Source organism: Balearica regulorum, chromosome 1 (genome assembly GCF_011004875.1).
Source record: "Balearica regulorum gibbericeps isolate bBalReg1 chromosome 1, bBalReg1.pri, whole genome shotgun sequence".
Classification (NCBI taxonomy): Eukaryota; Metazoa; Chordata; class Aves; order Gruiformes; family Gruidae; genus Balearica; species Balearica regulorum.
The window spans coordinates 162,147,325-162,162,548 of record NC_046184.1 but is presented as its reverse complement, the minus strand read 5'-3'; the positions used below and the strand labels follow the sequence as shown (position 1 = coordinate 162,162,548).

The 15,224-nt window shown below is 38.9% G+C and overlaps 1 protein-coding gene across 1 annotated transcript in view; it reads left to right on the top strand.

The window, feature by feature from the left end:
- Positions 1-15,224, top strand: part of GPC6 (glypican 6) — a 788,777-nt gene that overhangs the window by 712,604 nt on the left and 60,949 nt on the right. The window contains exons 5-6 of the mRNA XM_075741476.1: positions 3,310-3,440; positions 11,283-11,426. Coding sequence (XP_075597591.1) covers positions 3,310-3,440; positions 11,283-11,426 — 275 coding nt within the window. The remainder of the gene's footprint in view (positions 1-3,309; positions 3,441-11,282; positions 11,427-15,224) is intronic.

Sequence of the window (15,224 nt, the reverse complement as noted above, 5' to 3'; positions counted from 1 at the left end):
AAATCAGCCATGGCCCCACACACCTGCTGAAACTGAAGAAGATAAAATGAGTCCTCAAGCAACATTAGTTTTCCGTTTGTGCAAGAGCTCATCTGAACTGTGCAATTGCCCAAGACTTCTAGTCTGAGCTGAGCCCTAAAATGAGCCTTAACTGGAAGCACAACTTGTGTCAGCCTCAGAAATAAAGTTGCAGGAGGAACCTGTTTTACCTTAGCCCTTCAAACATCTCTCATCCCAGCATTTAATCCATTTCTCAGACTGCCTCTTCAGGTATGTCCCCGTACAGGCCTCTAGTTTAACACTAGTCCTGTCTGACATTCTAGCTCCAAAACAAAAATACAGACTGCTGATATGAAGTTGTAACTGTCATCAATAAAGGTGTGTATATTTCAAATTAAACTTTTCCCTTAACCCACTGGTCCCTAGCCATATCCCTATAGTGTTAACAAAATAAAAGATTGCACGGCTCCAATGTCAAGTGATGTTGTTAGCTCACAGCCTCACTGCTTCAGGCTAGTTGTGTTGCCTGTGAATAGCTGCCTGGAGTGGTCGAGAGTCATTCCAAGGCAGAGAAGGAGTAGCAATTAAAGAATATGGACAACCTGGGATCTAGTGCTTCATTTTGCTCTCTATTCTTTTTTTTTTTTTTTTTTTTTTTAGCATAAAGCTATAGCCTATGTGATTGAAACATAAACTTGACTCTCACCTTAACTTGAACCCAAGCTTTTGATCCCACCATCAGATCTATACCACACTATATCAAACAAGGAAGTTCAACATAGCAAAAAGCTCACAGAGACCTTTGGCTTACAGAATTACCCACATTTCTCAGCCTCTGCCTACTTCCAGTGCAAAGACTAAGGGAATACTAAGTCTATGGATAGGGTTAGGTTCAGAAAATAGAAGCTGATGAACTAAAAGATGTTTTCCGTAAAGATACAAACTGTCTAAGCCAGATACAGATATTCAGTTTGCATCTCATAGAACTATTAATTTTGAGTTTGAAGGCACTTTGCTTGAGTAAAGGCTGTTCTTACAATTAAAGCTGTGGTTCTTGTTCAGTTAAGGATGATGCACTTTTCTGACATGTAGCTGAGATTCCACTTCAAGATTTAATTCAGAACTAGTGCCCCATGCCATCAGAAGAAACAGCAAGTAGACTCAAGCCACCACCCATTCTCATGAAGGGTCTTAGATTACCTCTATTTACCGAACTCTACTTCAACACAGTCCATTACATGAAATATGTAATTGAGTCTAGTGTTAGACTTGCCCAATCTGCTAGTTCCCAAACTATAGTATACTCGTCCGAAGAGGCACCTGACCTTAACTTAAGCTGCGGGCTACTCCTACCGAAAAAAAAAAAAAAAAACCAACAACAAAAAAAACCCCAACCCTCTTGTGACTGTTTTATGCATTAACCATAATCTTAAACCTAATTCTGAACCAAACCACCAAATTCCCACCACCAAGACCTGTGCCCTAACAATGCCTAGTAGTGGTTGTGGCAGCTACGATTTAGGCTGATCACATGGCTCGCAAAGTACTAAGGTATAAATGTTTTATACAAGTCATTCCGAATATGTGAGGAAGAAAATCCTTTATACTAGTCTACGCTTACAAGTTCTCTTTGCCCGTGGAGAAATTGCTAACTTCTTGCAGAAATGTTTAAGAGTATGCGTGCACATATGTATATGTGTGTGTATGAAAACTGTTTTGTTTCCTCTATCAGAACTAGGTGCTGTTTTCACCGAGTTTCCCGCTGGAAAGTGTTTAAACTTAGGAATTTTAAAATAATGTACAGCCAAAATAACACCTCAGTTTGAAACCAACTTCCTATCATCTCACCATTTCTCAGTTAGCAACAAGTGCTATATGCCCCACTCCAAGTAATTGGCATTACACTCTTTCCAGCCTAAAAGTACTGTGAAATATTAGACCCAAATTTACAAAAGTGCTTAGGTACTACATGACAAGTAATTTCAGCTTCAATGGAATTTTTAGGCAAGCACTAACTGCATAGAAACAACACATTGTAGCCCTCAGGTCAGGCTGCGCATGGGAGTCTGTGTCTCACCTGCTAGGGTGAGATGCCAGCCTCTTCTTTCCATACATCCACGCACATGTGCTTCTGTGGGGAGGGAGAAGAATGCCATCCAGGCTGGAAAGCAGCCCTGGGATGCCCCAGCCAAGTGCAGGGCTAACACTGCCATCAGGGCTGTGGGGTGCTCCATACATTCTCCACGTAGCTGCCATGGGACTCGTGCTTACAAGAGCAAAGCACGCGTGAGGTCTGTTCTGGAAGGAAGTCTGATTAGTACCTTTTGGAGCCTACGTCTGAGGGATAAAGGAAAGAGCATGGGAAGATTTTTGTTTATCATGTTAAAATTGCAAGTGGCATCTGTTCAAAGCTAATTAGATGCTGAAAATTTTAAATGCTAAGATATGAGGCAAGGATCAAATATGATGTTCAAAGGTATAGTATAAATCCTGTTTATCACATGGCTATTGACACAGAAATTGTGATGAATCTGTGTCCATGCGTAGACAAATGTATGTGATGTATGGCAAAACCTTTTTTACTGTTATCAATTTCTGTTCAGTTGCTTGGTTTTTACTTGTTAATGAACACAAAAAGATAAAATTATTTTGGAGAGGGGCTCTAATGTAAATTAAGCAAAAAATTGTTTTTAAAATCCAAAACGTACAAAGAATATATTTTTCTGTGTACAGCTTTCAACAATGTTCTGAAAATGTAGCAAGGCAAACATGGTTTATACCTATACGCTATGGCAGAAATCCAATATTCATCTGCTGTTCATATTGCAAGAAAATGAGAACATTAAGGTCAGAAAGAACAGCTGCTTTAATTATAACACACTGATATATCATATCAAAGTTTTCATCCTCCCACACAAACTCTAAGAACATACCCCAGGGATTCGTTCCTGTCATCCTGGTTTTTCTCGGGAAGGAGACTACACAAGTACACTCCAGAGCACTGGCTGCTTTGAGTGGTGCGATGCTGCCTAGAATAATTTTACCCCGAGCTCGATAATGCTATGGCAACTATTATTAATCTAACTTTTACAGCCTTTATTCCTCCTTCTGTGGTGGCAGTGGTAGGGGAAGATATTTTTGACAGCTAGGAAGCTGCACTGCAGGCTTCACAGTTCCACTGCCACACATCCCCACAGGCTCCTGCCCAGGAGCGCTCAGTACCCACGCCTCTGGCTGGTGATGCTGGTCTGTCTGAGACACCCGAAGGTATCCCTTCTTTAAGGGAATGGCTGCTTTGTGTTTTAACAGATGCTATGCTTCTGGTAGCGGAGAGATTAGAGGGACCATTCAACATTGAATCAGTCATGGATCCTATTGATGTCAAGATTTCTGAAGCCATCATGAACATGCAAGAAAACAGCATGCAGGTGTCGGCAAAGGTACTGTGTGAGTCGTGCCTTCTCTGTTGCTGAATGTCACAACCAGGGGGAAAAACATCTCCACCATTTTTCTGTCCAGACTTTAACAAATGTTATCCAGACCACTAGAAATTGCATTTGCTTGTTCAACAGTTCATCAGCTAGAAGTTTTCAGAAGGGAGTGGCAGGGAGAAAGGTACCATTTAGTAAACTCCAAATTAATAGCTGCAAGAGATTTAAGGAAAACAGAGTGCTGAAAATTAGCAGTAACTCTGTAAGCAATATCCTGCAGAGTACATTTGGTAACTTCTGCTCGTGTCTCCTCTGTGATTCCCCATATTAACTTCCAAACACATTTTGATCTGTCTAGGTCAGACTGAAGTACAATATGTTTGAGGTGAATACAGAAAATGTTCTGTTTAACCTTCTTTAATAGCCACTCAAGGGAAATATCATTACATTGGACAGTCTCTGATTACCAGACCTCAGTTTGATAGACTTTTGTCTGGATTCTGACATGAAGATAAACAGAGTTAATGATACCAGCTTCCTCCTTTCCATTTTTTTTGTGTGTGTGTGTATACACAGATCACCACCACCTATGAACCCCATGTTAATAAGATCCTTCGCATTCAGTAACAGGTTCCGTTGAGCCAATAGTCAACAATTAATTGCTTTTCCTTACTATTCATCAGTGCACTGCGGCTCAGAATCTAAAGTCAACCGTTTGCCAGGTTCTCTGTGTTCGGAGTTTCTATCTTCCATTGATCTCCCAGTAGTCAGTTAGGTGCTGGCTAGACTGCCATCCCAACCACTGAATTTCCATTGCTTGGACGGAAGCTGCCGTAGCTGGAAAAAATGTGGGGACAAAAGGCAGGAGGCTGAGGTTAATATTCTTCCTGCCAACCCAAAATTAGATGCTTTTTATAGCCCCAGTGCTGCAGGTTGCTAAGAATTTCCTTCAAGATGCTTTTTACTTTAAACCTGCATGAAGTTACTCATATTTAAAAGCAGTCTACATCCTGTGCAATGAGACTTTGTTCTGGCAGCAGTGATCAAGGTGTTTAACAGCCAAATTCTCTCAAATGTTTTGGGAATTAAAGGCTAGTTTCAGCAAACTCAACCCTTACCTCAAAAAAAAGAAACAAAAAATATTTTCACTGAAAATTCACCCAAGGCTCAGGTGTATTTCATTTTCCTTTTTACTTGCTCCATTCTCACAGTTTTTCTATTAGTCGGGAAGCTGCATCCCCTGCCAGAGTCCAATGACATCACCTTGGCACAAGCTCATCTCACTACTCGTTTGTAGCAGAACAGACTATTTCTCCTGTCCCTTAGAAATATTTTATTTGCTGTAAAGATTAATAAATCACAGCAATTCCATTTGCAATGTAAAGTTTTTCTTCTAAGAGAAATGTTACCCAATATTTTTTTAAATCTTGAGAAACAGAAACCAAATGATACCAGTGATATTTATTTTATTATATTTTCATAGATAACAGAGCTGTCTGTTCTTGAGGGGCTTTTGTATATTTCTGTGTAGACCGTTATTCTCCTGAAATGTGATTTCCTTCTTTTCCTAGGTTATATCCATCTTTTTTCAGGTCCTAACATATGGAAATGCTTTATTCTTAAAGAAAAGTATAAGAAGGCAAAGACTTTGGGTTTAGTGCTGTGTTCTCCTATGTCATGTCAGATCTGTAGAGATGATATATGAGCGGACTTCGAATCAGTCATCTGTTGTCTAATTTTTCCCTCTTATACATACTGACCACTTAGACCTTCAGTGAAAATGACAGATACCTTGCCGGATGTAATGGGGTGCATGGAATGCAATTGCAGACCTAATGTAGGAGAAGAGCCACTGCTTGTCAATTATTCTGAGAAGCTGCTCAAAAAGCTTCAGGCAGGGTGCCGAAATCACACTATTTTCTCTTTCTTCAAACAATTTTGTGTCTTGCATTTGACTGTACCCACTGAATATGTGGTGACTAGGAATCACAGCTATTTTTCCACAAGTCAGTCAGCGCATTTTTACAATGGGAAAATGATGATGCACTAATAATGTTATGCCTGCAACACCCACATACACGTAGATTATTCTTCACCACTGACATGCAGCTTTTTCTACATAAAAATCTGATTAATGTCTGGGAGGAGGCTCTGTGCCGTATTCAGTAGAATTTGGGGCCATTATGCACAATGTTGTTTCTCTTTTGAAAGGAATGGAACAAATGAAAATGAACAGTTTCGTCCTCAAGGACCTCTCACTAATCTCATCCTCTTTGCAGGCAGAAGACCCAGAGTTCATTTAATCCAAAATCTATCCTTCTCCTGTTTCATATATTTATATAAAATTGCCCTGTTCCAAAAGTCATTTGCATTAAATTGCACTATGAATTTGTCTTTGTATCATAAAATGATGTTTTGTATTATACCAGCTGCAATTATATATTGACATTTATTTGATAAAAATAAAAGTATTTTTGGTATAACACATTGACTGTACCTTACTGTGCATATGGAGGCAAAATTAAGCGAGCAACAATGTAGACTTTCCATAGTAAGTGTATAAAAGTAAGTAAGAATGCATACTCTTATGTCAATTATGAAGTCTTGAGTTCTAGACATCAGCAGAAAAAATACATCATGAACTTCTTACGTCTCCATTTTTATGGTTTGTCCCTCCATTCTTCACTCGATGTAGTACTGAAGGTTTTGTGCAATATCTTTTTCCTATAAATATGCACCTCCTATTCAGCACTATTCTTCTGAGAAATAGTCTTCATGGTTACAGTTATACTAATAAATAAAAGGGGCACAAGGACCAGTGCCTGATCTTGAGGCCAAAATGTCACAGCCTGATTCATTTCTATACTGCTGAAAGCCACCTTCTCTGGAGCTGCTTCATTCTGCCAACAGCAAGTTGGAGCAGTCCAAGAAAAAGCCAATGAGTTAACAATTAATCAGTGCAGACAGTCAGGGCTTATTGCTTGAGTTCACACCTTGTCTTTCATTTCCTTTGAAGACACAAACCCTCTGTCTTCCACTCTTGATGGGTGCACGTCAATATCAAGACAGTGAATTATAGAGGTGCCACATGTACCTCTTCTATCTTTGTACTTCCAACCAAGGACATACAGACTCAGCCACATCCCAGTCCTGTCACTGCTGAAAATGGAGCATCTGTGTTCCTCAGCCATTAACTTTTCTTGTTTGTGTGCTGATTCTGGTTGATTCTTTTAGCACAGCTCACATTAACCAGGTACTACTCTTATGTTAAGATCCTCTAATTCATCCTGAGGCTGCAACCTTTCTCTGTTTTCTTGATATGTCTCTGCAGTCTATATTCACCACTGGCTGTCTAGAAAGTCTGACCACAAATCTCCAGGCTTCATATGCTGCTCACCTTCTGTGACTGTCATGTCCCTGAATGACAGCCACACGAGGTCCTTATTTTGCCTCAGGGAAAGTCACATTCCTGACAGCTGCAATATCCGGAGATGCTTTTCAAAAAGGAGCGATAGTCTAGAAAGTCAGACCTTAAGGCCTTTCTGCTAGCAGAATCTACGTGCTCTGTGTCAGACCAGAGTTTCCCTTCTCCAAAAAAAAAGGGAAGGACTGGAGATTATCAAAACCAGCTTCCACAACTTCATCATTTTAACAGCTGCAGCCATTTTGACACAGTACCTTCTGCACACCAAACCAGAGAATGCAAAAACAATCAGTCTGGGCTGCCTGAGATGACTCCCAAGACATTAGCACTTCTTAAGAGCAGGCTTTGCAATCTGGGTCTACTTCTTAAGAGCAGACTTTGCAATCTGGTGCTCCCTGAAGTTTGCCTCTGGTAGAAGTCAGGTTGCAATAGATTTACCTTGGGTTTCTCCTGATAATGTCTAAGAAACATTATCAGTATCGATTTCATTATCAAAATCTCTTTTTTATTCATCAGTGATGCCTCTTTGGTATTTGAACATTATAGTGCCAAACTCAGTGCTCACCAACAGCTTGATAATTTCTCAGGTAAAAGATTTATATTCTGTATATTGTTTCCCATGGCTCAGTTCATATCCAAGACTTAGTCATAGTACACATTTCCCTTATTCTTATTCTCACTCTCCCTGAGGTAATTCAGGGAGTCATATCAGAGTCATAACATATAAATGCTCATTTCAATCCTGGCCAAAATAATCATGTTTTGGGGGCTTTCACAATCTTCCCATAAGGCTGTCAGTACCATTACCTTTGATTCCTGCTTCAAGTCAAAAAGTAAATCCTACATCTGTTCCATTTTAACAACATGAATGTTTACTAGCTGACATCTGCAGAGATTGGTCGTTCACAAGAAGTGGAGGAAAACTCAAAAAACAACAGAAAAGATGTTATAACATCAATTTTTCTTCAAACTGGAGAAAATTTCTAATCTGGTTGCATCAGCATAATTTTGTCTTCATTGCTACTCAAAACAGAACATACTGGACTGTTTTGTGCATTTTAAACAGTCTAGTTCTATACAGATATGTTTGGCTGCTATAAGTGTCATTTGGCTGCCATGCCAAAATTTTTCCACTTTCATAAAGGCTATTCTATATCTAAGTCTCCCCTTAGTAAGTCTTAAATCTACTTTTATCTGAGCTGATGGATGTGCCATTTTAACCTATAGATATATGTTCCTTTTCAGCAATTACTTCAGCTAAAAGGATGAATGAGCTCCATGACATAGCAGACTACCTATGCATTATTCATAAGGAGGAAATCTTCATAAAACTACATCCAAGGTTCTTCTTAAAATAGCCCCTGAGTTTCATATTAACAAAACCTCTTCATCTATCTGTGTTTTTTCCAGAGCCTTGTGCAGGAAAAATATAATGGCATTTCAGGAAAAAATCAATGCTATTCTATCTCAAGATGAGAGAGTCAATGGAGCAGAGTCATAGAGAGACACTCAATAGGAAACACTAAGCACAAGCACATGTCTAAATAACAGTATGACTCAAGGTCCCATAGAGAGCAAATTCTATCTGCTGGGATGCAAAACCTGGGAAAAGGACTCTCTTTTTACAGTATCTACTGCCTAGCCCTGAAGTAGACACCTCCATTTAGTCAGCTCGATAGATATAATTCTTCACTGGCTCTGCTGACCTGATCTCATGGCTTGGTTCATGTCCCTGGCCATAGAGGTCTGGTGCTCCTTGTGACAGCCTAGGATATCCCATTTGAACTTCGGCTGCAGATCAGTGGGGAATGGTCTTGTGTTAAAGCAGTCTTAACAGATGTCTTGGATATCCCAGGACGTCACAAACTATTATAGATGCTGATGTGAGAGCAACTGAAGGGAACTTTTGATCTCCACTGTCTAAAATGGGAGCTTAGATGTTTAGCTTAAATATAGACACCTACATGTACACACCTAAATTTAGGTTTCTTAATTTGAAATGGAATCCCTTATCTAAATTCAGAAGAGGGGGACTGCAGCAGTTGTATATAAAATGCAATTTTTTAAAGAGAGTGGATTTATGCTGCCAAGTCACAGCATGCACAATGAAACACCTGAATATTTTTCCAGAAATTGCTCAGTATCTCTGAGTAGCATTGTGAAGAAAGTATTTCATATGCTTCTTCTTAGGAATCATTTGTTAATTTCAGGTATCAGCTTTACATTTTCTGTTCTGTCGGTTAATACCTGGATGCAAATTAGAAAATGTCTCTTTTGCACTCAAAATTTAGTCACTGAATATGGTAACCTTACTGCATTTCTGCCAGGTCATTTAAAAAGTAAATTATTTCTTCTTCTGTGATGTAAAAATTGCTATCTAATTTCCATCTCTATTATTGTCTGGCTGTATGTAAATTTGTTCATACAAAACTGCTTGCTACAACTATGTGTATGAAGCTAAAGTCTATGTTGGGTTTTTTTCAGTATGTCGTAAGAAAAATGAGATATATAAATTATGTAGACTCGCAGTTACTCCATATGGTCATACAAGTAACCTAACAGTCACACACTGTGAAATTTAAAGAGAAGATTCAGCGCCCTCCCTGTCCTTTCCCCTGAGAGTCAAGTTGCATATTTTCAATAATTGTCACTTGTCTTTGTAAGAAAATACTTGATGGCTTAATTGACTAAATGGGATTTCATAGATATCTAAATAAACAGTTATATTTTCTGCACATAACTTATCTTCAGTCAGAAGAAGAAATATGAGTAAACTTTTGTAAGTATAATTGATTCACCCAACATATATATCTGGTCCTTTAAAATGTACTGTATCATACACAACCATGTATAAACCCTGAACACTAATCTTAGACTAATTTTCTTCACAGAGGAAAAATGAGATTCTTTCCTGCTGAAAATTTTAGAACTTTGCAAGCTAAAATCTTCTTTCCTGATTGATTAAATGAAGGTATTGTCCAACAGTCCTCATGACTAGGGAGGCTAGAAACTGTTAAAAAAAATCTTACAGGTATTCTTAAATCAGACCAAGCAGTGTTCCACTCATAAATTAAAAATCCCAATGGCCATACAACAGCTGACTTGCTGGAGTTTGAGCCAAAACAGACCTGATGATTGGACATAAATTTAGTATGAATCAGTTTCTTTCAGCAAATTGTGAATCATCTGGGGCTTCTAAATTGATATCAGGAAACCTAACTAAGAGACGATTGTAATGTATCCTGAAAGCGACAAAAGTCACACCATCCATGGCTAATTCAGGAGAAAACCACTCAAGGTGGAAAATCTACAAGTCAAGTGAAACATGAGTCTTTCTGATCACTGTCTCACAATGTAGCTTGTGAGCTTGTTATCTTATTTGCCACACAAAAAGGAGTAATCTGGTCCTACAAACAAAACACAGCACCTGCATATGAGTCTTCACCTCCACAAAGCTCATGTGTTTGTGTCTGGCATTAGGGTTTTGTAAAATATATCTTACAAAGAATTCTGAGGGGTTTTTTTCTTCTGAATAGAGGCAAAATGTTGAAACTGTCAAAAGACAATGAGCACAAAAAAGAAAGATTCCAGAACTGAAAAAAGTTGGTGTGAAGGCAAACACTAGGATCTTACTTCATAAAAGCACTTGAAAAATTTAACTGTGTGAATAGTTTACCTACTTTCAACCAAGAAACTTCTGTGAGAGTTCTTCTGGGATATATACTTGATATCCAGTAGTCAAAAGTGTCCTCTGTGTCCTTTAGTATCCACGAGATATATGCTATTGAAACTTTTTTCCAGATAGAAGTATATGAAAATTTTCATAACTCTGAACATTATTTTTTATACCTAGAAAACAAACACACTAGCAGAAATTAATTTTCACTATTGCCTGTTCAATATGCCTCGCCTCTCTTCTGGGGAGACACTTGCTAGGGAATAAGAAAGTAATCCAGTTAGAAGACTATTTCACCATTGACGTTTTCTCTGAGACTACAAAAAAAATTGCCAGGTAGGAAGAACTGTGGGTAGGGATTATGAGTGAGCTGTGATTCTGGGTAAATACCACATTTTAACAAAAATAAAACAATTATCAACTAAGTCCTACCACAAAGGACTTCCTTTAGTTCAGTTCTCTTCCTGGAAAGATAGCAATTAAAATGCTTTCACATGTTAACTTCTTAGAATAAACACCTTCCTAAATTAACTATTTTTTAAGGTCCCTATATGTTTTTATACCTTCACCGAGTAATTAATAATGCTTAATTATTGATCTGAGTGTTAATGCAGGGCAAGTGCTCAATTCACTATTATCAAAATGTCAGTCAAACCTGGTTTCAAATATATGAAAGAGAGAATAAAGAGGCTGTAAAATACTCGCTTCCCTTTTTCTATGATTACCATATAACCTACAATGTCTTTTTCAGGTTTTCCAAGGATGTGGCCAGCCTAAACCAGCACCTGCCCTGAGATCTTCCCGTTCTGTCCCCGAAAACTTCAATACCCGGTTTAGACCATATAACCCAGAGGAGAGACCTACAACTGCTGCTGGCACCAGTTTGGATAGGCTGGTAAGGCAAAATATATTCCATTTTCAAATTAGTAGAAATGGCTTGGTAATATAGAAGAGTGGGAATCTCCTGACTTTTTTTTTTTAATAATTTTGTAATCACTCTATGTAGTTTCTATGCCAGCTCTTCCAGCACTCAGCAGATCTTTTTTTCTCCACTGGAAATGGTACAGAATAGCATTGTACAAGAACAATGTTAGAAATGTTAGAAGAGAATAAGCTTTTTCCTACAGGGCAAAAAAACAGATGAGTCACGACAGGTATAAATTCTCTTTGAAAAGTAATCTTCAGCAATATTTTATAATTTTTTTCATTTTACTAACAATGGATTTATGTATTAAAGCTATTTTTAGCAGCTAGTTCTTTAACATATAGACTTGCAAAGGCACATTGATTTGTTCCACTTCTTTACTTAATTATAAAATTACCGCTGCTTTATTTCCATCCGTCTCAAAAATTGACTTTTATCAGCTAAAACTTCAGTGATCATTAATCTTGCTTTAGTTTTTCAATCATTTTGAAAACAAGGCTGTAACATAAGATTATTTTCTTTACTACCAGTCATTGGATTCACATTTCAGACTTCAAGGTTCCTGCTATTTATACATCTGTAGATTTACAGCAGGCTAATTATTATAGCTGTTAATACTGTCTCAGCAATCATTGCAAGGTAAAGCCAATGAGCAAAATGAAAGAGTTGTAAGCATCTGAATCAAAACAGACTGTATCGCATACCCTCCCCTTGCCCAGCTTATTGCTGAACACTTGCACAGCACTGGTCTGTCTTGCCAAAGAGAGTCGTGCTCGGGGCCGTAGCAAGAGTGAGGGGAGAGGAGCACCCAGCTGGAAACAGCCACCCTTAGCTTGGGGTATGAGGTTTCGGTGAGCTGCACTCCCGCTGGGTACCAGGCAGGTGCAGGCTGCACTAGGGCACCAAAACATCTGGCTATGGTTCTGATCATGAGCCTAAAATGTCTAGAGGTTTCTCCGATATGGAGCTTAAATCACTGAGCCAGAACCCAAATGTACTAATTCAGATAAGGAACTGGGTATCTCCTTGACATCGTCATTCAGCAAATTCCTCTGACTATCACAATGGTCTTCCACAGTGCCAAGTCTTTCCAATTGCCTCTATCTATGCTGTATTCTACCTATATACTGTATTCTGTCAATCATCATTGCAATTCAACTTAAAAAAATACCATGGCAATTCTCATGAGGACATGGGATTACCCTGCAGCAAAAAGCAATGTTTGCTCATTCTCTGCTCTTCTGGAAATAGTGTAGCCTGATTATCCTAAAAGGAGAAGCAGAAAAGAAAATGTTTACCTCCGCTGTAGACTTAGGTCTTTCTACCACAGCAGATTCATAACCCAGTGTAGCATCTCAGGCTAAAAATCTGTCTGGTAATGCTCAATCCGTATTTGACAGGTTCTTAGTTTTACCTTTTCACTTTAGATTCAAAGAACCAGCCCTTGCGTATTGCTCAGTGCAGAGGCCTGGATCTTGATCTAGAATTGGTCAAGGTAAAGTGAAAGGTCACCAAAGCCTGTAGGTTTCAGTCATGCTCCAGACAAAGCTAAAGGCTGCAAACAGACAAAGTAGGAGCAAGCGCATAAAAAGGAAGGCTGGTAGCACAGTTCAGCTTGGATTGCTCTTATGTTGTAAGGACAGTTCAAGCATTTGTGCCATGAAAAAGACAGGTGTAAGAGATATTCGATATTCACATAAGGAGAATACTTCTAAACACATTAATAGATTTTTTTTAAACTACAAGCTACTGAGCAGCATCCTGAATAAAGCAAAGTTGTTTCATGTGCTGCTGGCCTTTAGAGGCTGTAGCTAATGAAAATTATCAATGCGGATAATTCTTTATAACTCATAATAACTTGAATACTTTCAAAAGGGAACTTGTTTCCATATGATTTAGCTAGGTTTGTTTGTGCATTATTTTTGAAGAGCTTAGCATTGCTGCTTTTACTTTAAAAAGCATTCAAGCCAAATACCTGTTTGGTTTTCTTGCTGGTGATATTTAAAATAATAACTATTCATGACCTGTTAATGATGAGTGTTGGTATCAAATCCATCTCCAAATAGCAGTGATGCACATGTTCTCTCCTTTTGGGTTGAGACCAACAATCCCTCAAGTTAGAGACGGCCACTGACCTCAGCCAGAGCAAGGAAAGGCTGTTTATGTGGATTAGAGCAGAAAGCCTTGTTTCAGAGCTGTAATCCCTTAGCAGCATTTGGGAAAGGTCACTGCCTGCATCTCACACCAACTTGGGTAATTTTATCCAGAAGGATATAAAAGCTGCACTCCTGCCTCACAGGAACACCGTTCAACCTGCCTACATTAGATCCTTAGGTTTAATGTGCTGAATCGTTCCCTGAATCACGTATCTCTCTTCATTAACTATAGACAGAGCCTGGAGGACCAGCTTTGGTTAGATCCTCCTAACCCTTGAGATGCAAAAGGACATAAGGAGAATCCTACTCACAGCAGTTTCCCAGTCTGCACACTGATCATTTTCTATTGCTTGCTTAATACAAACATACAGCAATATTAGTATTTTGATAGTAGTGTCAAACAGTTAAAGCCCCTTTTGATTATTATAGATATAAGAAACAAATCTTTCCTTGTGAGTCAGCTTACTGTTCAGTCTTACATTAGTGCTTTTAGAAGTCTGTTCTGGAGTTTGTGTTCATAAAATACTGTCAGACCACTTAACTTTAAATTGTCATCACAAAGTCCAAACGTGCAGCTATGTAAACCTCAAAAGAAGTGACAAACAATTCTGCTTTCATCTGTCTTTGACAGCATGTCCTCAGAAGAGACCAAGTTTAGAAAATATTACCTTTGTATCCCAATCTTATACAAACATGTAACATATCTGAAGCAATTTTTTTTTTTTACTCCTGCTCATATCCCTCATAACCTGCTCATTTTTATAAGTTTAACTCAGGTGAGCATATTTTATCAGGTATGTTGCACAAAGCAGCCCTCATAAGAAGCCTACACTGAAATCACCGGGTACTGAAACCTTCTGAGAAAGTGCTCCTTCATCTTTGCCTGAACTTGTGTGATTAATCCAGCTATTACATTCCAAGAGGAAGAGCAGTTTCCCTGTGTTATTGTCATATCTATAACCTGTAAGGCTTAATAAACAAGAAATAGATCAAAATAAATTGTGAGAAATGTGGAAAAAAAAGTAAATATCCCCCAAAAGCAGTGGTATAGCTGATTTAAAATGTATCGGAGGTATTTAGGAAGTTACATAGAGCTTGAGAGAGTTGTCTAAGCATAGATGTAAAGCACCATCTGAGACACTCCACAGTATCTGACACATGGGTCTGGCAGACATGGCACAGGACTAGAGGACACCAATATAATCCTGGAGCAGCAGTGGGCAGCCATGTAGAATACACTGCAGCATCTCAAGCAATTCAAGATACCTATGCTCAGGCTTTTCAATCACATCTTCGCAGCACAGAGCCTAAACATCAGGCTCTTTCTGAAGTCAATGGAGAGAGACACACACGTCTTTGGAGAGTGATTCACCCTGTCACAGACACCTCTCACAGACTGGGAAATGAAAGGCTCAGTTGAGACATATCTACACATGTAGATATGCAACACTGAGATAACTCGGAGTATCTAAGACATCTAAATGAGCTGGCAGATAGGACAATCCTTTGGGATGCCCATGCCCTCCTGGACTGGCAGTTGAAGGCTGGGTAGGACACCCTAGAGGATGCCTACTATGTGGCATCCAAGTGGGAGAACTGAACTGAGCCCCAG